We start from the raw sequence: 26,155 nt of genomic DNA, 5'->3' as shown, positions 1-26,155 counted from the left end.
ACAATCAATATGCTACAGTTTTCTTCCTCTGAGATCACTGCTCGCCTGAGAACCAGCATGTGAACCATAATGAGCTAAGCACTTTCTGCTCGATTCATCCCCATATCCGTGCAAGCCACCCACCCCCATTAAGAACAATTTATTGCCATCTTGACCCTGCGCTCCCTGTAAAGTATTTTCTTTCAAGTTCCAGACCCTCGACTGTGCTGCGAAACCCACCCAACACACCCACTACTAACCTTAAGCATTTTACCACAATATATGTCTTTACTTATACAAATAGGTCGAAAAACTTAGCAGATACGTGAAACTCAGCTTGATTCTTTTACATGCACAATAAGGTCAAGGCCTCCAGTTAAAGCCACAAATGACCCAATTGTACTGACAATAATTGTTATGTGTAACTTGTGTAGAAATATGAAAAGTAGCATAAAATGTTTTAGATAATTTGTTATTTAGTGTTTTTCGAATGCAACATATTAGCTTAGGTAGTGACCACAGTGACCGGACCCTGACCTGCGTGGAGCACAATATGTTTGACGTCCGTCATCTCGTCAGCCACTCAGCCAAGCAGGAGGAAGAGATGCCACCCACACCTACAGCACCATACCGCCTGGCCAATCGGGTCCATTTAGCATTTTTTGTTAGAGTTACTTTAATTGATATAAATATAAGTGTGATGTAAATGAGGAGGTGGGAGTTTTTTGGGTTATTTCCTAGCTGGAGAAATAAACCATCCTTTGAACTCTTGCAGCCGGGTCTCAGTGCCTCCTTCCCCGACAAGGGGTTGTGTCGGTATTTTATTTTCTCTCACACGTAGTAAGCCGGGGAAAGGCACCCACAACCTCCAGAAAACCTGGGACCCCCACAAAGAAATTAAAATGAGGGACATGTTCCCCGGTGGGAAATTTGTGACCCTAGAGGACTTTACTAATACAGTTGGTGGAGGTCCACTTAAGACACTCCAATATTACCGGATGAGATCTGCATTTACTGAACACTGGCCGCTCTTCCCTGATGAACCCCCTCTGCATCCTTGTATACAATTAGCTACATCAGGGGAGGGCCTCGGAATCTCTACACTGTATGCACTGACTCGGGCACACACCCCTACGTTAAACAAAATTAAAGAGAAATGGGAGAAAGATATGAATATGTCCATTGATGAAGAGAAGTGGGCTAGGTACTGTACACTTACTAAAACTATATCCCTCAATGCTGGACTACGTTTGATTCAGTTTAAGATCCTTAATAGACTGTATTACACTCCAGCCAAAATGGCAAAATTCGCAATGGACTGTGGGGGGGGGGGGGGGCGGAAGGCCCCTGATGTAAATTACTCCAAGCAAGATCGTATCACATTTATTGGTAATGCCGTGTGATTGCCAGATTCTGGAAAGCAGTAGCGGGCATCATAGAGGAAATTACACAAATCCCAGCATCACTTACTCCTCAGAAATACCTGTTTGACGATATTGGCAAGTGTGCCGAAACTACTAGAAGACTGCTCAATGGGCCTCATTACGACCCAGGCGGTAAGTTACCGCCTGGGTCGTACCTTTACCACCATGGCGTAAACTACGTGGAGTGGGGAAGGCGTTAATTACGCCACCGTAAATGACGGTGGCGTAATTAACAACAAGGTCCCTTAGCGCCATGGATTTTAACACCTGCTAAAAGCAGGTGTTAAATCCTCCATGGCGCTAAGGGACCTCGGAATCAGGCGGTAAGGGTCGGCGCTGTTTACGCCGCCGTAAACCCCTTACCGCCTGGGTCGTAATGAGGCCCAATATCTCTTGTGTGGTTGCCAAAAAATGAATTCTACAATCTTGGAAGAGCCCATCCCCACTGCAAATTGATCACTTTCTTCGAGCACTGACCTACGTCAACGAATGTGAGGAACAATATGTACTGACTCAACCTCAGACTAGTCACCCTAAGGACATCTGGGCACCTTTTAGAGTGTATCTGAGTGATGAAACCGCTTTGTAGACTACAATATATAACAGTGATTATGTGATGCTATTTCTGGCAATTTATGAGGTGTCATTGAGAGCTGACGCTGTGTTGTATCTGGTAAGACCATTAATAAACAAAGTTAAAAACAAAAAAAAATATGTTGGATGTCCGAGGTGTGTTTATGTGTGATGTGTGTGACAAGACGAAGGGTATTTGTGTATGCCTTGTGGAGTATGTTGGGTATTCAGTGTGGACAACCTTTGTCATGGTTGATCTTTGTGGCATGAGTGGATGTGTGGAATGTTGTCTGGATCAGCATCCCATTGCAGTCAAATCACACTGGGAGTGGGCAGGGCAGCCCAGATGACTTCCCTAAAGCTCTGATGGTAATGGCTGTGCAGGTGTTGTGTTCATGAAATCTGTGTGCTGTTGCATGGTTATTGTGGAAGTGGCTCTGAACGTATGGATTTTTTGATACAGGCTTTTGTTGTATGATACAAGAGTGTGTAATGTGTATGAGAGTTGGGTGTAGAATTATTGCTGGATACAAATCACTAAGAATGCCTGTTCCTCTGTTTATTACAAAATAGAGCATTCAGTCTGGTCGGGACACTTTAAAATGCACGCGCTTTCCTGCGATGGCCTGGTGTTGCAGTCCTCTCCTTTGGTTCAGATCTAGAGATATGAAAATAAACTATACAACTCTAAGATGCCTCCAGTAAAGATTCAGCCTCTCAGAAATGCCAATTCCTTGGAGGAAATGATATGAGGAACGAAAGATGGGCTAGATGTCAATGCCCCAACCGTCAGAAAAAGTAGAACTGTGCGTTAAAACCGGAGGTGAGCCTTGTGCTTCACTTCTTTTATTCACCACTGTCCAGCAGCTCTTCAAAACATATAAAACTTTCTTTTCTTTTTTTAACGGTATTAAACATATTTTTAAACATTTAAATACACTCAGAAAACTGACAGAAAAGGGTAAAGGGAAACTATTTCCCATGAGCCATTCCTTTGTAGTATTTTCTGAGTTTGCAATGTTAGCCAATCAGGACCCACATATGTCACGTCCTGCCTAGGACCTTTCCTCTTCTTTTGGCAGCTCTTCAAGCACATAAGTGCTTCTTTTCAGCTCTCACATATTTGTCATTATAGAATTGTAATGTGAATGCCAGACTTACTTATATATTTAGGGACAGCGTGCTGCACGCATATGCTTGTTTAGTTAACCTCAGCGTTTTCACGTGATACAATTGCTTCGGAGGAGAAACCTGTGCACCTGTTTAACAGGATTATCAGATTCCGAATGTCAGAGGAGGGCAGCCCGCCACAAGTGTAACACAGGTACGACAACAAAGGGAGAGCGAGTCTGTGAGTGGATTCGCCCACGTTTGGACTCTACCTCCCTTCGCTCCGACAAGCGAGCGCCTCAGCGGAGCCGGCATTGGCTGGCCACGTGGTACGCGGCTTCAAATATCACAAAGACGCATCACTGAAGTCAGCGCGCCGGACGGCTGTCTCTGAGCGTGGATTTTGATCAGATCAGCTCGCGCTTCAACCAAGGCACAAATAGCTACACGGCCTACTGCTCAGCAGGAGGAGGCATTGCAGGCGAAAACAGTCACCATCCTTGCAGATTAGGACATTTCCCATTGCCTGAGCAATAAGCTCATTTCAGGTGCTCAGCGAGTCAGCACCGTATGGGCAGCTGTAAACTATTTAATTGCATACTCTTATTACCCTGAGTGGTAAAATTACACCCATACACTCATGGCCTGCAGCAGGAGCCTAGAAGGCAGCAGTTGGAGTGAGGAAAGCAAAGAAGAGTGTATGTCTTACGAGGATAGATACCTCACCTTAAGGTTTAAAAAGCTACTGGCTGAGTCTCATGCAGGCCGTATCTCAGGACAGATTGGTAGTCCTGGAATACCTATTGAGCAATAAAATGAAGAGTAACAGTGCTGGTCTAAAGCAGCAGCTTGAGGGAGCCAGCACTAGTGAGGAGACGTCCACAAAACACCCAGAATCGGAGGTTGATAAAGAGGGGAGCACACAAGGCCAAAAGAGGCTAGCCTCTTTATACCCTCAGGACCTGAGTAAGGGGATCAAAGGAAAGCCCCAGGAGGCAGCTGATGCCTTTAACAGATTAAAAAACGTGTTCCTCCTCACATCAGCTATGCCCAACCTCTTACCCCCTTCCCTGGGGTGAAAGACACAGGGGATGCAGATACATCGACTGATGGTGACAATGAGGCAGATGGTGATGACGCAGGCATCGATTCTCATGCCGGGGACAAGGTTAATACCCAAGATATACAATCCAGCACTGTGGACAACTCCCAGAGGACTGCTGCATCCTAGATAGACAGACTGGCTGCCTTCATCCAGGGTAGCTCTGTATATGTCACAGAAGCTCCAGAAGCCCCTAGAGAAGGAAGTCAGGTACTACATGAGGGCAGAGTGTCGGAGGCCCAAGTTGCTGGGAAAGGTAGTGGATACATTTGGACCCTAGGATGCTCACGTTCACCACGAAAGCATCGAAAGGCATTTGAAAAGGAATGGACTATGCATGAAAGGGCTACCAGGACAAGGTGCTCGACCTGGCAGGGTGCAAAGCAAAAATCATGGACCTTGCAGAAATGAACAGGGATATTGGAGAGCTGGTGGACCACCAACTCCTAGCTAATTGGTGTGATGAATCCTGCAGAGTCCACACAAAAACCCTACCTAAAGTCTCCTGCCAGGAGACCTGGGGAAGGCAGCCGCTAACTGATCCTGACCCCCAGGGTGATCTTCGCTGGGAGTATCGCCTGGGAAGTGAAGGGCCCTAGGGGAACAGGAGAGATCGATTGGGCGGGATGCAGTATTTGTCTTCCTCAGAGGAAGAAATGTCAGCGATACCAGAATATGTTATGGCTTGTTGTAGAAGAGAGGTTTTCTTTCCCAAAGCTAATTATCTTGATGGTGATGAAAACTATCATAACCAATAGTTTATTGACAGTTAGAACCACCCCCACAAAGACACCCACAATTATGGTAAAGACAGTTCATGTGATCAACAGGGGAATGTTACATGTGAATCTAAAAACATTAATATCTCAGAGTATGAAGAAATCTAACTCTCCTGTAAAGAAAGAGAAGTAGTTTTCTGTACTGAGCGAAGCAGAGGCAGCAGAGCGAATGGACGCGTATATGGTACCCAGTGAGTTCATTTGCATTGTGTACAACTGGAACGCTGCATTATCACCCGCTGACCATATCTAATTGTTTTGAATACCGCTCTGATGTAATGAAATTGAAGTGGCAGAATAACAATAACTTTGAATGCCAAGCTGATACATATAAGCTGATGTGGCAGAATAAGAACTTCGGACACAGACAAGAAAGGTGTCATTAGACTTATGAAGGTCAAAGTAATTGCCAAAATCCGGAGAAGGCAATATTACAAGAAGCCAAAGCCAAGAAAGGGCAATATCCAAAGCCAAGAGAGGCAAGGGTGTAGCCCCAGACATGGGTGCCATAAGGGTATCGCATGGGTGTTACTCACCAAAAGGAAAACATGAATAGCTGCACTACCAGAGGTCCAGGCTGGACTTCAGTTGCAGAAAACATATAGAAAACACACACAGAGAAGTGGTAGGACAAGTATTAGAAGGCCATGGCCCTCGATAAGGCATTTCCAACATCACAGCAATAAAGAAGGAACTCAGATTAGTTCTCAAGAAGACTGTTATATTGCTTCGAAGTCTAGCAAGAGTGGTGGGGCTGTTAGCGTTATCCATTCAGGCGATTTTTCCCAGGCCACTCTACTACAGGGCGCTGCAGAGCCTGAAAATCAGGCATCTTGAGGGAGGTATTTGGTACCATCAACTGGTTACCTTAGATGATGAAAGCAGGACAGAGCTGCAGTTGTGATGGCACAGCATCAAAGCATGGAACGGTTGGGCCATATTTCGATAAGTTCCAGGACTGATAATTGCATCAGACGCAAGCAGGTCAGGCTGGGCCGCAAGAAGCGGGCAGTTGCAGACAAGAGGAAAGTGGACCCAGGCGGAACTAGAATTGCACTTCAATTGTTTGGAACTGCTAGCAGGCTCATTCGTAGTGAGAACATTCGCAAAAAAAGGGCACTCTGCTGCATATTGCTCAAGATGGGCAATACATCAGCGGTTTGATACATACGCAAACTAGGGGGCACTTGAACGAAGATGTTAGTGAAATTATCAAAGGATCTTTGCCACTAGTAAGATCAGAGTACCTGCCGGGCGTGCAGAACAAGGTAGCAGACTGGATCTACCGATATTTGCAGGACCCTGGTGACTGAGGATTGCACTCAGCAGTCTTCAGGAAGTTGCAGCGCACCCTGGGGCCCTTACACATGGACCTCTCAGTGTCCAGGTTGAAACCTCAGCGCAAAAGCTACTTCAGCTGGGGGCTAGACCCCAGTGCTCTAGGTATGCATGCATTCCTTCAGCATTGGGCATGATCGCCACACTACGCTTTCCCGCAGTTCGTGATGATAACAAGGGCTCTAGCCAAGATTTGCATGGAAAAGGTGGAAGTATTGATTGTGACGCCAGACTGGAGATCGCAAGCATGGTTTCCAGTTCTGATGGAACTTTCTTTAATTTCCCATGTAGGATACCGTTGCAGGCGGACCTGTTGACGGATCAGACAGGTGCAGTGCACCCCATAATGGAGACGCAGTGCCTCGCTCTACTAGCGTGCAGAGTTTCAAGCACAAATGAAATATGCCAGAAATTTCTCAGGGAGCTACAGAGTTCATCAGGATCTCTTGGGCCCCATCTATGATTAGGAGCTATGGCTCTGCCTGGCAAGTTTGCGAAAGATGGTGCGAGCAGCAGAGTGTTCATCCCATTTCTTCCCCTATTGTGCAGGTAATTCATCTCCTAGCATCATTACACACGCAAAGTAAGGCATTTAGGATAGTAGGAGTTTACAGGTCAGCCATTTCAGCTTGTCATGACCTGGTAGATGGGTCACCAGCAGGGGAACACACAGCGGTGAACAAGCTACTGAAAGGAGTGAAGATTAGTAAGCCCCCGGTTCCTAAGTAATCTTCATGGCGGTACGTCAATTAGGTGCTGTGACTGTTTAAACAGTGGTCGCAAGCTCCTTTCACAACAGCAGTTATCCAGTAAATTAGCAACACTAATGTGCCTTATATCTTGTAGATGAGTCTCAGACGTAAAAAGTGTTAGAATTGGACAGAAAAATATTTTACCTGGAAGGAGTAGCATGCAGCGTAGCAGAGCGTACCAAGGGTAACTTCTCTTTCATTTACTACTCCAATTTCCCAGAAGACGCTAAGTTTTGCATTGTGCAATGTATTAAGGATTAAGAGAATAGGACAACTTAGATCATACCAAGAGGAACGTTGCAGCTATTAATAGCGGGTAGGAAACTGTTTCATTCAGTAGTGTCAGCAACCATTGCTAGATGGGTTTGGGAGGTTATGTCCATAGCAGGTATTGATGTGTCAGTGTCTGGAACACATTCAGTAAGAGGAACGATGACTTCCAAGACTTTTGCAACAGATGTTTCACTGCAAGATATTCTGAAAACTGCAGACTGGTCCAGTGACTCTACATTTAAAATATTTTATTTTAAGCGGTTGCCTACTATTGCAGAGGCAGTGGTGGGGAACTTTGAACAAGCATAATGCTTGCCTCTGGTCTTGACATAGAATGAAGATTAGCCAGGCTTACAGATCAGGGATTCTTGATTCTATTAAATTGACAGAGTTCAGCATTATCCAGCCCAAATACGCATGGCAGCATCCTCCAACTGTTGTTGATATATGTCTAAATAACAAGCATATTTCTTCCCAACCTAATTATGCATTATCTTGTCCAGCAGGTGAGGAGCAGATGCCTGGTTAAGCAGAATTTAGCACATACTCTGACTCTGACATATGGGGAGACAGAGGGCCCTGACTGGCTAAAGTTGCAAACTCAGAAACTACTACAAAGACAAAACTTATGGGAAACAGTAGTCCCTTTTCACTCTCTTTCTATCAGTTTTCTGAGTGTCTTTAAATGTTTAAAAGTATGTTCAATACAGTTAAAAAAAAGAAAAGAAAGTTTTATACGTTTTGAGGAGCTGCTCGAGAGTAGCGAATATAAGAAGTGAAGCATAATGTTCACCTCTGTGTCATTAATAGAATCAAGACTCCCTCAGCTGTAAGCCTGTGTAATCTTCATTGAAGGGACTCAAATACACACTGCCAATTAGATTTCTAAGCTTAGAACTAGGCCAACTGACAGGCGGTTTTCTATGGAAACTCCTTACACAACCTAGGGTCTAATTCACAGAACGTTTTCCAATGGGGTTTTGTCATTATACAACGCTTCTGTGAATTAGGCCCATAATGCAGTGTAAATGAGCACAATCACATATTTTTGTATATTCCTGTAAATTGCATGGAAGGAACTGCTTAGACATACAATTACATGTTAGCAATCCACTCCATGTGATTTTTATTGTTTTTGTAAATGGCTGACTTTTTAGCATGGAAATCTGTCTGGACCCGGATTTCTGTGCAGTTTTACAACCAAAAGCATATATAATAATAAATGCTGCATACCATAGCCATGCATTGAGATTCCATTTGCAGGATCCAAATGGATTCTATCTATTTTTTGCAGGTAGAAAAAATAGGCGGAATTCCATGTGTAATCCAGCATCTCTGCCCCTATTAATAAAATTCAATACTGTCGGATTTTATGCATGGAGCAGCTGCCAGAAGCAAATTCTGACTCTACTTACCAGCCCCTAGCTCAGTGCATAAAAAGCATGAAAACTGCAGGATTAGTAATTTATTGGCAGAGACTATGGCCCTCACTAGGAGGTTGCCGGTAGGCCGCCGGTACCGGCAATCTCGGCTTACCATTTTCGTGGCCTGATATACCGGTAATACTGGGATATCACGGGCGGCAGGCGGAACGGTAAGTTCCCATTCCCGTGGAGTCCCATAGGAATCCACAGGAATGAGACCACTGAAGCACCACCACCGTTGTTAACAGTACTGTTGCTTCAGTGATTTTTCTGCTGGTAGGGGCCTGAACTACCAGCAGGTCAGGCCTTCCGGTTATTCACTGCCCTTACCAGCAGACTCAGAGTATGTCAGTCCTGAAAAGGTGTGGTAACCATTGTTACCAGCACTTTTTTCCAGACTGGCGCGCTCGTAATGAGGGCCCATGTCTGTGTCAGTAAATTGCAAACTGGTCCTAGATAGCTAGATAGATCTGGTGTCTAGATAGCTATGTCTTTATTTTGCAGATTTAAAACAAAAGACTAAGCAATTTAACACCTAAAAGTAATTGCCTTTGCAAATTTGCACATTAATTTATGTTGAAATAAATCTATTGCAATTATGTAAAGTAATCACATTGGGGATGATAAACTTGGTGTAAGCCTAACAACTATAAAATATGGCTCATCTGTTAACCGGGGCAGTGTAACTCAAGGTTGTGTTTTTTAATAGGTCTCCTACTTGCCATTGAGCAGTGGAGGGGTTGCATAACTGATGTTAGGCACATAGCGCGTGCGCCTCGGTCAGCTATTGCATTTAACCAAACCAAATGATGCTGATAAAGAACTGATGGAATCTTTGGCGTACTGTTTGGAGGGAAGTAAACATAAAATAAAATAGGTGGGCCCAATGTGGCACAGATTTCTGAATTTCATTGGATCAGGTTGGGTGCCTTCTCACCTCTAGCAAGGAAGGCAGTTGCTCAGAAATGGCACCCAGAGATCTTCGAAGGCGAAACATTTCTTTTGCAGCTTTGTATCGTAGAGGGTTTGCTGGCGGAAAGCCGCTCTGCATGGCATCCAACATGTCAGCCAGACCCTGCAGGAATCGAGCAGCACTGGAAAAAACATTAATCGTCAGATCATTATACGCTGAAATTCATCCTCTAAGCATGGCATTAACTTAACCGTATGGGCCAAAAAATACGGATTGTTTATTTATTTAATTGTCTACTAATGCATCCCCTTACAACACGCTGTAGATACTGCAATTTTATGTAAATTAAATACAATTATGATATAGTTAACATTTCTTCAAATACATATTGTATCATTCTCCAAATTCATAGTAACTATCACTGATATCATTCATATTCTCTCAATCAACATCAGCATGGTCGATACAGATCGCAGGCTATTCACCTTCAATCCTCCTCATGTATGCATTGTCTGTGTGACAATGATGACTGCCTCATCCATCCACCAAACATGTCCACCTTTCCCATTCGTCTATGGGTATTGGCATGGGTAAGAGACTGTGCAAACATATTTTGTTGAATTATTATGTATATAATTTGCATGTCACTGCAAAGTTAAATACTTAGTCTTTTCTAGCCAGGTGACTATAAGGATTTGTGCTCCTAAAAGCCTTGTTTGTGGTTGAAACATAAAACATTGTTAAAAGATGTCAACAAATAGCTGGGATAAGGTCTAATTTCAAATAATCGCAACAGGCCGAAGGGCACCCAAATTCCAATAAATATCCATTGGGAACCTTTAGATCACTAAGAACCACTTCCTTCTGTAGAAAAGGGCATGACAGGCTTTTCAGGATCATTTAGCATTGATCACATTTCCTGAAACCTCCAATACTACGTTATCTTGTCTGGGAAAAATTCACTCCAAGCAATACAAGGTTTAAATCATGTTTCATCACATGCGGGGATTCGCCAGGGAACAAGTAAATCACATCCTGCCACTGAGCAAACACCCATTGTCCCCATGGTAATTCAATGCATGATTGATTAAGCAATAAACCCTAACGGGGGCTTTAGGGGGTCAAGTAATGCCCCAGGCCAATTAGTAGCCGGAGCGAGGGCTTAAACTTTACCCCGGGGCAATTCCTCTCCAAGTAATTCCCTTAATCGTAGGGGTTTATTGCTATTAGTGTCCTGGCACGTTGTACCGGGATACTAATAATGTTTTTTTTAAGTTGAGAAATTGCATGTTTGCCGTTTCTGAACTTGAAAAAACTACAAAACAAGATGGCTACCATGGATGGGGGAGAAGGGAAGTATACATGGTCCCTTCTCGTTTTCCATCTGGGCCATTGCTGCGTCAGGGAAGTGCTGCGATCACCAGTGCTCCCGGTGCTGGCGAGGGACAAGGTAAGTGGGGCGTGGGTGGGGGGAGATAGATATGTGGAAAGGTGGGTTGGGGGCTGGGGGGACTGGGATGCGGGGGAGCACAGGGGATGCACTTACTTCGGTCACAGCGGGGGAAGATGGAGGCCCCCAGCTCTGAGGAGGCTCGGAGCAGGGGTTTTCCCATGTGGTAAACCCCCAGTGCTGAGCTTCCTGATTGGCTGGGAGACGGTAACCACGCCTCACCATATACTAAATGCTCATAAGGCTAAATCTGATCTGAAAGCTGAAATGGGTCCATTTGGGACCAGACCCAAGCATTATCATTTGCTGCAAATACTACAATCTCTGAAACACCAAAATAAAGCATGTAGTAACAGCTTCAGCAAGGGGCACGTATGCGCACTGGTCTGATCTCTTGTACATTTCTTTTGAATTAATCCATTAAAACATGGTGATAACACACATGCAAAGGTTCACTGGAAGGAGGGGGTCTCATCTCTGGCTTACTTTTGTGCTTGTTTGCTGCTCGTCTACTACACAGGGTACTATAATAACCATTCTACCACCTGCATCACAGGGAGAGGACAGGGGCCCCTCCTCAACCAGGAGCTCACAGTCTTCCACCGCATGGAGCCCACCGCAGAAGCAGTGTTCTCCGTGTGCCCCTCCATCTGCCTCATTTCTGTTTAGAGCACACCTAAATGTCCTGCACGCTGCTGAGAAGCTATTTCGCTTTGTCCCTGTGCATTTCTGTAGCACACTTCATCCGCCTGACTCTGTCCAAGTAGTACTGCCTGACTTGCAAATGTTGGGCGCAACGCAGCGCCATAGCGAGGCTGGAGCTTCGTTGCCCAGCAACTAATCGCATTTTATCAACATGACATCCGACGGCAGGCGGTAGAGAGCCGGCGGCCTGCAAACAAGGCTGTAACTAAGGCCCCTGTTTGCCCCATGGCGGCACCCACCAGCAATAATTCATGTGCGTGATTGGAAAAAAGACATTTTACCATCTGTCTACTATCCCTGACTCTTAAAAGGAAGCTAGGTCTACCAGGCAGCAAAACTACAGTGAGTAAATCACAGATCGACCCTCTGATCCTACTGATGCCTGCCATGTATTTGCCTATTCTCCCTATACATAAACTAACCTAGAATGTGTACATATATCCTACTACACCACACTACCATGAACTCAATTAATGCTTTTACTAACACCTGCATTTCAACTACCTCTATTGCTATGCACGGTCCCTCTGACTCTCCTATGCCACCACTTGTTATGCCTGCTCATAGGAGCCCATTAACTGTGCCCTCTCATAGGAGCCCATTAACTGTGCCACCATTTTGTCTTGCCTGCTCATAGGAGCCCATTAACTATGCCCGCTCATAGGAGCCCATTAATTATGCCCGCTCATAGGAGCCCATTAACTGTGCCACCATTTTGTCCTGCCTGCTCATAGGAGCCCATTAACTGTGCCACCATTTTGTCCTGCCTGCTCACTGGTGCCCATTAACTGTGCCCGCTCATAAGAGCCCATTAACTGTGCCACCATTTTGTCTTGCCTGCTCATAGGAGCACATTAACTGTGCCACCATTGTGTCTTGCCTGCTCATAGGAGCCCATTAACTGTGCCACCATTTTGTCTTGCCGGCTCCCTGGAGCCCATTAACTGTGCCTGCTCATAGGAGCCCATTAACTGTGCCACCATTTTGTCTTGCCTGCTCACTGGAGCCCATTGACTGTGCCTGCTCATAGGAGCCCTTTAACTGTGCCTGCTCACAGGAGCCCATCAACTGTGCCACCACCTATTGTGAACACCCTTCTTCCGTTCCAACCCAGACTATACTACCATCCACCAACATGACCACACACCAGCCCAGCATACCACTCCACTCAAAAACCATTCCGCCTACACCATTCCTCCCTGCTCTCAGTATAGGTGAGCCTCACCTTGCCTACTCCAAGATCCAAGCTTTTCAGCATTCAACCAACACCTCACCACTGCCACCACAAGAAGAGAAGACCCATGTGCTCCCACCACCTATACATCTCAGAAATCAAAGAGTAGGATCCCGTTCCCAATCCCTCAAACCTACCACTACGACACCCAAACGCAGTACTACAACCCCCCAGGCACTCCCTTCCACAAACACCACATCGATAAGCTCTCAGGAACTCAGCATTTCACACCCCTTTACCAATGTCACACCTAAACCCAGTTACCATGGCAACACCCAAATTCAACCTGCACTCATAAATGCAAGGTCAATGCAAGGCCACGCCACAGAAATCTACGACCTGACTACTGACCTTGAGCTTGATGCATTAGCCATTACTGAAACCTAGCTACACAAAGCATCAGGTCCAGCCATATGCCAATCCCTACCCCCTGGCTACACAATCCTCTGCCAGGATAGACCCACACACAAAGGTGGTGGAGTCCCCCTCATTATCAAAGAAACCCTCAAGGCTAGACAAATCAAGTCAGCCACATCTGATAATTTGACGCCCTCGCTATAAAAATCTCATTCTCGCCCAAAGACACCATTCACTATGCACCTAGTATACTGTCCTCCAGGCCCCCTGCTGGACATCCAAGCCACCCTCCTACACCTCATAGGCAACAACCTCAAATCCAATAATAGAGTCATCCTCCTAGGAGATTTCAACCTTGGATTCAAGGACGTAAAAGACAAACAAAGTAAAGCCTTTGCAAAAGACAGACTTCTCCCTCTCTTGGAAGCTTCAGCTGTAGCACAACATCTTTCAAACAACCCAACAGAACTGGTCAATCTCTACAACTCCATTCTCAAAGAAGCGGTTGACACCATTGCTCCTTTAGAGAATAAAAGAGCAAAACAAATCAAACACACCAACTCCTGGTACAATCAAGACCTCCTCGACCTAAAAGTACTCAAAAGGCAAGCCTTAAACAAATGGCAATCCCACCCCTCCGACTCCATACATGACTCCTACCTAGCCATTGCGAGGCAATAAAAAATCCCCATCGCAGCAGCAAAAAGCCGCTGCATATAACATCAGAATTGAAAAGCGAAATCCCAATCCAAGGAACTGTTCGCCATCTTCAACGAGCTGGTTGTGACGAGAAATGGTGTAATGACATCCAACATGCTATGTTGGGAAAAATCAACATGCTCCAAGTAAAGATCAAATCCAACTTCACCAACCTACCTGAAACCACACCGCCTGCACCTACCACTCCTGAACCAAATTCTCCTAACCTCCCTGATCCCAAGCTGCTACCTCTCTTTACCTTCAGAAATGTAACCATCCCTGAAGTCACATCCATCATAATGCATATAAAACCATCACTATGCAAAGGGGACATCTGTCCAGCAAGCATAATCAAAGACTGTGCTGCAGAACTAGCCCCCTTCATCACATCTTTCATTAATGTGTCATTCGCATCTGGCACAGTTCCATCTTCCCTTAAAGAAGCTTGGGTCCGGCCACTGCTAAAAAATCCCACACTGGATCCTAATTCCCCAATCCATTACAAGCCCATCACCACGGTGCCATTCTTGTTGAAAATTCTCGACAAAGCTGCATATCTGCAGATACAATCCTACCTTGAGTCACACAACATAGTGGGAAAGAGGCAATCTGGAGTCAGCCCTGCTTGACTTAAAAAATAAGCTACTAGGTAACATGGACAAGGGCAAATCAGCGCTCCTCCTGCTCCTTGACCTATCTGCAGTGTTTGACCTGGTTGACCACAAGATCCTAGAGAAACACCTCACAGGCTCTGCACACTTCTCCCATGAGGCCACCACCTGGATAACATCCTTCCTCGATAGCCGAGTCATGAGGGTTTTCTCAGACTAGGCATCAGCCGCTCCATCCCCTATTGGCTGTGGTGTGCCACAAGGCTCATGCACATCCCCCACACTCTACAACCTCTTCACCCTACAACGGTTCAAAGACATAGAAGACTTCGACATAACGTTCACCAATTATGCCGATGATACACAGATTCTTCTCCTTCTTACTGGCGACTACGCACATGACCTCATGGTTCTACAAAATATATATGCCATCATCCAGGGCTGGATGGCAGCAAATGGCCTCTGTCTCAATGGAGACAAAACTGAAATCCTACTGGTTGGCCCCAAAGAGACCCTAAAAAAAATAGACAAGAACTACTGCAGTTTCAAAATAGAGAGCACTGTAGTCACAGTCTCGACTGCTGTAAAAACCCTTGTAGTCTTCCTGGACTCAACCCTATCTATGGATAGACAAGTCAGCTACATCTCCTCCTCAGCAGCACTCATAACCAAAATGATCAATGCTGTGAAACCCTATCTCTCAGCCAAAAACTGTTTCAACATTGCCAGAACAACTATAGGTGCAAAACTAGACTATTGTAATGTCCTCCTACTCAGCACATCTGCCAAAACATCAACAGACTACAAATCGCTCAAAACAACGCACTTAGAGCAGCTCTCAGCATTCCCAAGAGAGAGCACATCTCTCAGGCAAGAAAAGACGCCCACTGGCTCCCCATCAGAGAGCGCATACTGTTCAAGACACGTAGGCCCTCTTTCCGAGTAGGGCGGTAAGGAATAACGGCACCGGTAAGGAGACCGGTGCCGTTAATCCCTTACTGCCCTACTACGAGGTCCCTTAGCGGGTCCCTCCTTTAACGCCTGGTCTGACCAGCGTTATGGACGGGACCCGTTAAGGGACTTCAGAGCTAAGAACGGTACCGCAATTTGCGGTACCGTTATTAGCTCCTTCCTCGTTCCCATTGAGCCCTATGGGGGTTCAAACGGGAATGGAGAATGGCTTTTTCAATGGGGACTGAACCATACCGGTGCCGGACCCGTTATTGGAGGCAGTCATGGCGCAAATAGTGCCATGACTACCTCCAATCTCGGAATGAGGGCCTTACAATAACCCACAGATGCCTATCCCAATCAGCACCCACCTATCTAGTGGAACGAATACACCAAGTCCCAACACTCAGACCTAAACGTGACATATACTCACACAGGCTCACTATTCATACCTTTAGTAGAACCAAAGCCGGTGGCTCCAGTTTCGAGGGACTAGCACCAAAATCCTGGAACTCGCTTCCACTTGAACTCAGAACAGAAACCTCCCTGATGGCTTTCAGAAAGGCACTGAAAACCAAACTATTCAAGTAAACCGCACCTGCTCCGCTGTCTCCCCTGAAACCTTGGAACAAGGCAAGCGTATGTACCTAACTACTGAACCTGTACCTAAGTAATGTAACTATGTTAACCTTCTGCCAAGTGAAAATACTGTAACAGTGCCTCGATGCCTGAGGGCAGTTTGTGCGCTTTATAAATGGAAATAAATAAAATAAAATAAATACATTCTTGCTTGCTCCTTCAAACAAGTGTGCACTGCATATATGATGTATGTCTTTGACTTCCCACCATATTGATGGAAGAACAAAATATCATCCTGTTAAAGATACGCTTAAAGTAACATTCACTGATTATTGTGTCAATAAACTGTGATAACAATGTATAAATTACATTCAATCACATAAAGAAATCTCTGACTATTCTCCTGTCTACCAGCACCAATTCTGCTTATAACAGCACACCCTAAAAAAGCATCAGTGATAGGCTGGCATTTTAAAAGTCCATCATCCAAAGATCTGTGCTTCTAAGAAATAGCTATAGGATCGCAAATCAGGCTTTTAGGAGGTTAGTATGCCTTCTTTATAGTTCCTCAACGGCTGCCATTTTCTTCTAAGTGAATTCACCTTATATTTCTACTTACAAAGGATGGCGAACATTGCTGTCACCTGTCACAGTAGCTCTGAGTTCTTTCTTTATATACACAAATTGTTAAAGTGCAAACCAGCAGGGAAGCAACAGAGCACTATACATAGGGAAGGCACCCAGCATTACTTGTTTTTATATAAACATTTTTATTTTGATTAATTCCAACATGAAAAACCATAAGTGTTACATCCATTATACATTCCAATTCTCTTGTACAGGTTAATGTTGTTTCTCCTGTCCACCCAACTACCCCTCCTCCCTATCCCGAGCCTATCCCACATGGCCTCCATCCACCACCATATCTGAGAGCGCCTCTACCTCAGTTTCCCCGGAAAACCCTCTGTTCTCCCGGCATCTCTGGTCAGACTCATTCAGCGTACCTATTAATTGCCTCCAGGCTGTCAGGCTCTCCGCCTCTTCTTCTCCCCCCCTTTTAACTGCATCACTCCACACCACCGTTTCCGCATCAGCCCATTTCCGAAGATCATGCCACCAAACTTCTACTTTCGGTCTAGTGCTTATTTTCCAGCTCATAGCTATTCTACGCTTAGCTAGAATATAAGCTAGATATTTGAGTTTACTGACATGTTTCCAGGCATGTGGTCTGGGGAACCCCCATATCATGCACGCCCATAAGGAGTTTACATCCAGGCTTATTTCTTTACTAGCCAAGCGGTGGGCTACCTCATCCCAGAATCTCCTTACTTCAGGGCATGGCCAGAACATCTGTATCAGTCCCGCATTTACCTCCCCACATTTAGGACATGCCCGTTTACCAGCATTTCTAAACGTGGCTATCTTTTTTGGGGTCATGTATGCTCTGTGGGTTACATATAGCTGGATATGTTGCAATCGCACGTTTTTGGACACTTTTTTTTAGGGTATCCTTGTACTGTTTTCCACAGCCCGTCACTAATTGACTCTTCGGCTTCCTCCTGCCAATCTCGCCTCAGTTGAGTCATTTCCTTCCCCACCTTTGACATCAACAATTTATATATTCGGGAGACCTCATGCCCTCCGTCCGACATGTCGTAAAATGTTTCTATGGCTGTATCGGGCTGTCTAGCTAACTATCTCTGACCACGTATTTTTTAACTTCCGCACCAGTCCGGTGGAAGTAATGTATTGTCCCTGATGTAAACCAGTGTCTTCCACTAATGTGTCGAACTCCATCATCACCCCGTCCTGCCACACATCTCCTAGAGATGCTATACCGACATGTTCCCAGTGATTTCTGATTGTTTTCCTCATATGCTCATCCACCACATTCAGCGCCACCAGCGGCATCTGGGGGGACCACGGAAACGGGTTCCGCCTTCTCCCTTCTGCGTTATTGGCAACCATATCCACTCATTCAGGAAATACCGGACAACATTCAGCCTTAAATAATCTGGACTCTGACGTAGAGTCCTCTGATAGCCATCTCCCCACATATTGTAGTTGGCCAGCCAGATAGTAAATCTCAAAGTTGGGTAATCTAATGCCTCCCTGCTCGTATGCATTCTGTAGTTTCCACAATGCTACTCTACTCCTAGAGTTGTGCCATCAGAACCCCCTACAGATAATCTGAACCTTAGTAAAGAATCACTTGGGTGTCATATATGGAATGTTTACAAAAAAGTGCAGTAGCCTAGGCAGTACTACCATCTTTAACAGTGCCACTCTCCCCATCATGGTCAAAGGGAGCTTAGTCCAGAACCTCATGCTATTTTCAATGTTGGCCATCGCCTTCTCCATAGATTTTCTGTGTTCGACCTCAGCACTATGGTAAACATGTATTCCCAAGTATCTGAAAGTCTCTGTCTCCCAATGTATTTACAATACCGGCAGTTTGTCTCACGGTACCCCTTTATACCTACCAAGGGGAAATATGTACGATTTTTTGGGGTTCACTGTTATGCTGGACAACATTGCATATCGTTCCATAACTTCTAAAATATATTGTAGGTTTTCTTCAGGGTATCGCAGGTACAGCAACATGTCATCAGCATACATTGAGATCAGATGTTGCCCACCTTTTGTGTCAATCCCCACCTCTCCATATTGTTGTCTCAGGTATATCGCCTGGGGTTCAAGCGCCAAGATGTAGAGCATCGGGACCATGGGCATCCTTGTCTAGTATCCCTACCGAGTTGCCATTGTTCCGAGATGAACGCCCGCATCTTAACTCTAACCAATGGTTTACTGTACAACAGTTGGACCCATTTCAAGTAAGTGGGCCCAAACCCATATTCCTTCAAGGCTGCCATCAACCAAGGCCATTTGACTGAGTCAAAGGCTTTCAATGCATCTAATGAAATTATCGCAACCTCTTGGGTGTCCCCTTCCGTCTGTTCAATGACATGATGGAGCCTTCTAAGATTATCGGATATGCTCCTGCGTGGGACATACCCAGTCTGGTAAGAGTGTATGTGTCTTCTGATAATCAATCTCAGCCTATTTGCTAGCACTGCCGTAAGTATCTTACTGTCTTGGTTAAGCATGGATAATGGTTTGTATGACCCACAATCCGTATTCAGTTTGTTAGGTTTCAGGAGTGGAATGATAATTGTCTCTCTAAGAGATTCTGGTAACATGCCCCTATCCGTATACAATCGCTGGTAGCTCTCGAGAAAGCGTTTGGCCACATCTTCCTGGGTATCATCTGTCCCTCGCTCCCCTTCACCACTCTGATCGCTTGTCTGGGGGTCCCACTCTTATATAGCCAGGCCAGCAATCCGCCATCGGAACCCCCTACAGATACTCTGAACCTTAGTAAAGAATCACTTGGGTATCATATATGGAATGTTTACAAAAAAGTGCAGTAGCCTAGGCAGTACTACCATCTTTAACAGTGCCACTCTCCCCATCATGGTCAAAGGGAGCTTAGTCCAGAACCTCATGCTATTTTCAATGTTGGCCACCGCCTTCTCCATAGATTTTCTGTGTTCGACCTCAGCACTATGGTAAACATCTATTCCCAAGTATCTGAAAGTCTCTGTCTCCCAATGTATTTACAATAGCAGCAGTTTGTCTCGCGGTACCCCTTTATACCTACCAAGGGGAAATATGCATGATTTTTTGGGGTTCACTGTTATGCCGGACAACATTGCATATCGTTCCATAACTTCCAAAATATATTGTAGGTTTTCTTCAGGGTATCGCAGGTACAGCAACATGTCATCAGCATACATTGAGATCAGATGTTGCCCACCTTTTGTGTCAATCCCCACCTCTCCATATTGTTGTCTCAGGTATATCGCCTGGGGTTCAAGCGCCAAGATGTAGAGCATCGGGACCATGGGCATCCTTGTCTAGTATCCCTACCGAGTTGCCATTGTTCCGAGATGAACGCCCCCGTCTTAACTCTAACCAATGGTTTACTGTACAACAGTTGGACCCATTTCAAGTAAGTGGGCCCAAACCCATATTCCTTCAAGGCTGCCATCAACCAAGGCCATTTGACTGAGTCAAAGGCTTTCAATGCATCTAATGAAATTATCGCAACCTCTTGGGTGTCCCCTTCCGTCTGTTCAATGACATGATGGAGCCTTCTAAGATTATCGGATATGCTCCTGCGTGGGACATACCCAGTCTGGTCAGGGTGTATGAGTCTTCTGATAATCAATCTCAGCCTATTTGCTAGCACTGCCGTAAGTATCTTACTGTCTTGGTTAAGCATGGATAATGGTCTGTATGACCCACAATCCGTATTCGGTTTGTTATGTTTCAGGAGTGGAATGATAATTGTCTCTCTAAGAGATTCTGGTAACATGCCCCTATCTGTATACAATCGCTGGTATTTCTTGAGAAAGCGTTTGGTCACATCTTCCTGGGTATCATCTGTCCCTCGCTCCCCTTCACCGCTCTGATCGCTTGTCTGGGGGTCTCACTCTTATATAGCCAGTCCAGCAATCCGCCATCGGAACCCCCTACAGATACTCTGAATCTTAGTAAAGAATCACTTGGGTATCATATCTGGAATGTTTACAAAAAAGTGCAGTAGCCTAGGCAGTACTACCATCTTTAACAGTGCCACTCTCCCCATCATGGTCAAAGGGAGCTTAGTCCAGAACCTCATGCTATTTTCAATGTTGGCCACCGCCTTCTCCATAGATTTTCTGTGTTCGACCTCAGCACTATGGTAAACATCTATTCCCAAGTATCTGAAAGTCTCCGTCTCCCAATGTATTTACAATACCGGCAGTTTGTCTCGCGGTACCCCTTTATACCTACCAAGGAGAAATATGCATGATTTTTTGGGGTTCACTGTTATGCCGGACAACATCGCATATCGTTCCATAACTTCCAAAAAATTTATTGTAGGTTTTCTTCAGGGTATCGCAGGTACAGCAACATGTCATCAGCATACATTGAGATCAGATGTTGCCCACCTTTTGTGTCAATCCCCACCTCTCCATATTGTTGTCTCAGGTATATCACCAGGGGTTCAAACGCCAAGATGTAGAGCATCGGGGACCATGGGCATCCTTGTCTAGTATCCCTACCGAGTTGCCATTGTTCTGAGATGAACGCCCCGTCTTAACTCGAACCAATGGTTTACTGTACAACAGTTGGACCCATTTCAAGTAAGTGGGCCCAAACCCATATTCCTTCAAGGCTGTCATCAACCAAGGCCATTTGACCGAGTCAAAGGCTTTCAATGCATCTAATGAAATTATAGAAACCTCTTGGGTGTCCCCTTCCGTCTGTTCAATGACATGATGGAGCCTTCTAAGATTATCGGATATGCTCCTGCGTGGGACATACCCAGTCTGGTCAGGGTGTATGAGTCTTCTGATAATCAATCTCAGCCTATTTGCTAGCCCTGCCGTAAGTATCTTACTGTCTTGGTTAAGCATGGATAATGGTCTGTATGACCCACAATCCGTATTCGGTTTGTTAGGTTTCAGGAGTGGAATGATAATTGTCTCTCTAAGAGATTCTGGTAACATGCCCCTATCCGTATACAATCGCTGGTAGTTCTTGAGAAAGCGTTTGGTCACATCTTCCTGGGTATCATCTGTCCCTCGCTCCCCTTCACCGCTCTGATCGCTTGTCTGGGGGTCTCACTCTTATATAGCCAGTCCAGCAATCCGCCATCGGAACCCCCTACAGATACTCTGAACCTTAGTAAAGAATCACTTGGGTATCATATCTGGAATGTTTACAAAAAAGTGCAGTAGCCTAGGCAGTACTACCATCTTTAACAGTGCCACTCTCCCCATCATGGTCAAAGGGAGCTTAGTCCAGAACCTCATGCTATTTTCAATGTTGGCCACCGCCTTCTCCATAGATTTTCTGTGTTCGACCTCAGCACTATGGTAAACATCTATTCCCAAGTATCTGAAAGTCTCCGTCTCCCAATGTATTTACAATACCGGCAGTTTGGCTCGCGGTACCCCTTTATACCTACCAAGGGGAAATATGCATGATTTTTTGGGGTTCACTGTTATGCCGGACAACATCGCATATCGTTCCATAACTTCCAAAATATATTGTAGGTTTTCTTCAGGGTATCGCAGGTACAGCAACATGTCATCAGCATACATTGAGATCAGATGTTGCCCACCTTTTGTGTCAATCCCCACCTCTCCATATTGTTGTCTCAGGTATATCACCAGGGGTTCAAGCGCCAAGATGTAGAGCATCGGGGACCATGGGCATCCTTGTCTAGTATCCCTACCGAGTTGCCATTGTTCTGAGATGAACGCCCCGTCTTAACTCGAACCAATGGTTTACTGTACAACAGTTGGACCCATTTCAAGTAAGTGGGCCCAAACCCATATTCCTTCAAGGCTGTCATCAACCAAGGCCATTTGACCGAGTCAAAGGCTTTCAATGCATCTAATGAAATTATCGCAACCTCTTGGGTGTCCCCTTCCGTCTGTTCAATGACATGATGGAGCCTTCTAAGATTATCGGATATGCTTCTGCGTGGGACATACCCAATCTGGTCAGGGTGTATGAGTCTTCTGATAATCAATCTCAGCCTATTTGCTAGCACTGCCGTAAGTATCTTACTGTCTTGGTTAAGCATGGATAATGGTCTGTATGACCCACAATCCGTATTCGGTTTGTTAGGTTTCAGGAGTGGAATGATAATTGTCTCTCTAAGAGATTCTGGTAACATGCCCCTATCCGTATACAATCGCTGGTAGTTCTTGAGAAAGCGTTTGGTCACATCTTCCTGGGTATCATCTGTCCCTCGCTCCCCTTCACCGCTCTGATCGCTTGTCTGGGGGTCTCACTCTTATATAGCCAGGCCAGCAATCTGCCTGGCTTGTCACCCTCCGCGTGTTGCCTTTCGACATATTTTTTATAGTTCTAGTTGCATAATCCTTCCCAGTGATTCCTGCATTCTAGCTGTAGCTGTCGTATCCTGTCAACCTCCTCTGGGGAATGCCCACCCCCTGGCATCACTGTCTTCAATCTTATTTCAGCCTTGTATAACTCTTGTGTTATACCACCTTGTAGGCCTTTTGATTTAGATATTGCTGCTCCCCTCATTACCACCTTAAATGCCTCCCATAATGTGCAAGCTGAATCCACAAGGCACCCAGCATTACTTATAGTGTGGAGGTGTGGCAGAGGTAGTTGGGTTGAGCTACATAGGGATAAAAGTATGCGTGAGTGGAACGATCATCATTTAGCAAGCTGTCTTTTGAAAAGGAGGGTCTTTTTTAATCTTTTATGAAGTGTAGGATGGAGGGGGCAAGTTTGACCTGCATTCATATTTTGTTCCAGAGACAGTTTCCATAGCAAAAAAGGCCTGTTTCCCAGTTGTTTCCTCTTATGGCGCATTTTTTGCATTCTGTTGATGTTGTGGCTTTAGGTGGTGAGTTTCATATCCATGAAGTGTGATGTTTTAGTTATGCCTTCTTTGTAGGTGACGCATGATATCATGAAGCATGCTTTAAGGGGTTGCCATTGCAGTTCCTTGAGAATGGGATTGAAGTGGTTGAATTTTCTTAGTCCAGTGATGAGGTGTGCTGCAGCATGCCGAGTGGCTTTCATAGGGTTTAAGGTGATATCTAAGGGTATACCCAACTTCAGCTTTGAGTAGCTTGTCTGCTGAGGTTCAGCTACGAACATATAACTCTGCTTCAGTTGAATAGCTTTCCATCATGTTATATTATGTTATGTTAAATGAATTTATAAAGTGCACATCCACCCAAAGACATCTTGGTGCTATGCAAAGTCCACTCAACAGCTCATACACTTTGTTGGCCTTTAGACGAACAAGAACATCTTCAAAGATTGGTGGAAAACTAAATGATCCATCGTCGCCCGAAGGCAGAGCGGGAGAGAATTCCAACACCTGGCTGTAGCAACAGAAAAAGCATGACCCCCAACTCGAAAGAGACGTACACAAGAAACAGAGATGGTACACGACTCAAGCGAACCGAGGGGCCAATTGGGAACGTAAGGGTGAAACGAAACTTACTCTGCAAATAATCTGCCCCTTGGCCATAAAAGGATTGGTGCACCATACACATGGATTTAAATTGAACTCTCTGAACCACGGGTGGCCAATGGAGCTGCTGTAGAGCTGGAGAGATGGGCATGCGATAGGGAGTACCTATCAGCAGTCTGGCGGCCGCATTCTGTAATACTTGCAGACGGTGGATCAGATATAAAGGCTGAGCTAGATATAGCGAGTTATAATAATCCAAGATGCTCAGCACCAGTGCAGCCACCACTGGCACATGAAACTGTAAAGGGAGAAATCACAACACCATATGCAAGACTCTCAATTTGTAGTGACCCAACTGGCAGACAGAGGCCACCTGAGCCTCCAGAGAGATCGAAGCAGAGATTTTCACCACCATATCCTTCACCACAGAGAATGGAGTGGGACAGGGACCCAGAGAAGAAGGCCAAAAGCAGAGGTCCATAGAGAGGGTGTGGACATGGGTCCCACCACCAGGATCTCAGTCTTGTCCCCATTCATTTTAATCCAATTGCAGGTCATCCACCTCCCCACGTCCTCCAGGCAACCCTCTAGCTGAGACGCCGGATCAGGATGGGAAGGTTGAAGTCGCAGAATAATCTGGGTGTCATCAGCATAGGACTAACACTGGAGGCCATTGGAGTGGAAGAGCATAACCAACTGCTGGATGTAAACATTGAATAACATCGGGGATGGAGCCGAGCACTGGGGGACCCCACAAGTCAAGGGAACACATATCGGGCGAAAAGGTGGAAGAGAAAGATTGTGTGTGCGATCAGCAAGAAAAGCAGAGAACCAGGAGAGTACTTGTCCAAATATCCCCACCTCGGTCAGGCGGGCAAGCAGGATAGGGTGGTCAAGAGTATCAAATGCTGCTGATAAATCTAAGAAGACCAACACTCCCACCCCCCCTGATCGGAGAGACGTGCAAGGTCATACACTTCTGAAACCAATATGCTCTCCATACCCCGACCGGGACGGAAACCAAACTGAAAAGGATCAAAGAAAACAGAGGATTACAAGAAAGAGCCAAGAAGAGGGGCAATTAAAGACTCCAGGAGCTTCATAAAGAAGGGGAACAGAGAAATAGGATGGACATTAGAAGCACAGGCAGGATCTAGTAAAGGTATTTTCTGCAGTGGGGTCACCAGTGCATGTTTCAGCTTCGGGAAATAGTCCCGGACTGACAAGAGTGATTAATGCCTTGGGCTACCCACAGAGCGATGGCTGGCATTATATCCTTAGACATCGCTAATGGAATAGCATCCAAGGCTGAAGAAGATTTAAGTCGAGAAGTAGCCGTTAAGATATCCTGCTCTGAGAACAGAGGAAAGGTGGACCAAGTCCCCAGAAAGGGGCAGCCAAGTGGTGCCATAGAGTCTCCCTCAGTCCCCAGATGGGATAATGCGATAGAGTCACAAGTTCCTATGATTTTCTCTGAGAAGAAACTTGACAGGGAGTCACACAACTCCTGTGAAGGAACAACGCCAGCAAGAGCACCTACAGGGGAGGAAAAGGAGCATACAAGTTCAAATAGCTCTCTAGGTTGATTAAAAGCAACCTCAACTTTGCCTAAATAGAACCGGTTCTTGGCGGGCATGACAGAATTATGAAATGCAGCCGTGGCCTGGCACACGGACACCCGGTCAGATTGGGAGTAGGAGCATCTCCATTTGCAGTCAGCCTGCCGGCGCTTAAGGCGCAGAGATTTTAGGACATGATCAAACCATGGTTTGGATTGACGGAACGCTGACTAGTCAGCCTGGCAGGAGCAAAAGAGTCAGCTGTCTCATGCCACTAGAAGCAGAATACATGTTATTCCGTTATTGCTTGAGGGCACTAACTG

General features: G+C 45.5%; 1 protein-coding gene across 1 annotated transcript in view; it reads right to left on the bottom strand.

Moving 5' to 3' along the window:
* Positions 1-26,155, bottom strand: part of LOC138487325 (uncharacterized) — a 2,513,852-nt gene that overhangs the window by 206,184 nt on the left and 2,281,513 nt on the right. Inside the window, exon 93 of the mRNA XM_069613924.1 lies at positions 9,692-9,848. Within this exon, the coding sequence (XP_069470025.1) occupies positions 9,692-9,848 (157 nt within the window). The remainder of the gene's footprint in view (positions 1-9,691; positions 9,849-26,155) is intronic.

Source organism: Ambystoma mexicanum, chromosome 9, assembly GCF_040938575.1.
Source record: "Ambystoma mexicanum isolate Mex_15411 chromosome 9, UKY_AmexF1_1, whole genome shotgun sequence".
NCBI classification, from domain to species: Eukaryota; Metazoa; Chordata; class Amphibia; order Caudata; family Ambystomatidae; genus Ambystoma; species Ambystoma mexicanum.
This window is presented reverse-complemented; position numbering and strand designations above follow the sequence as displayed.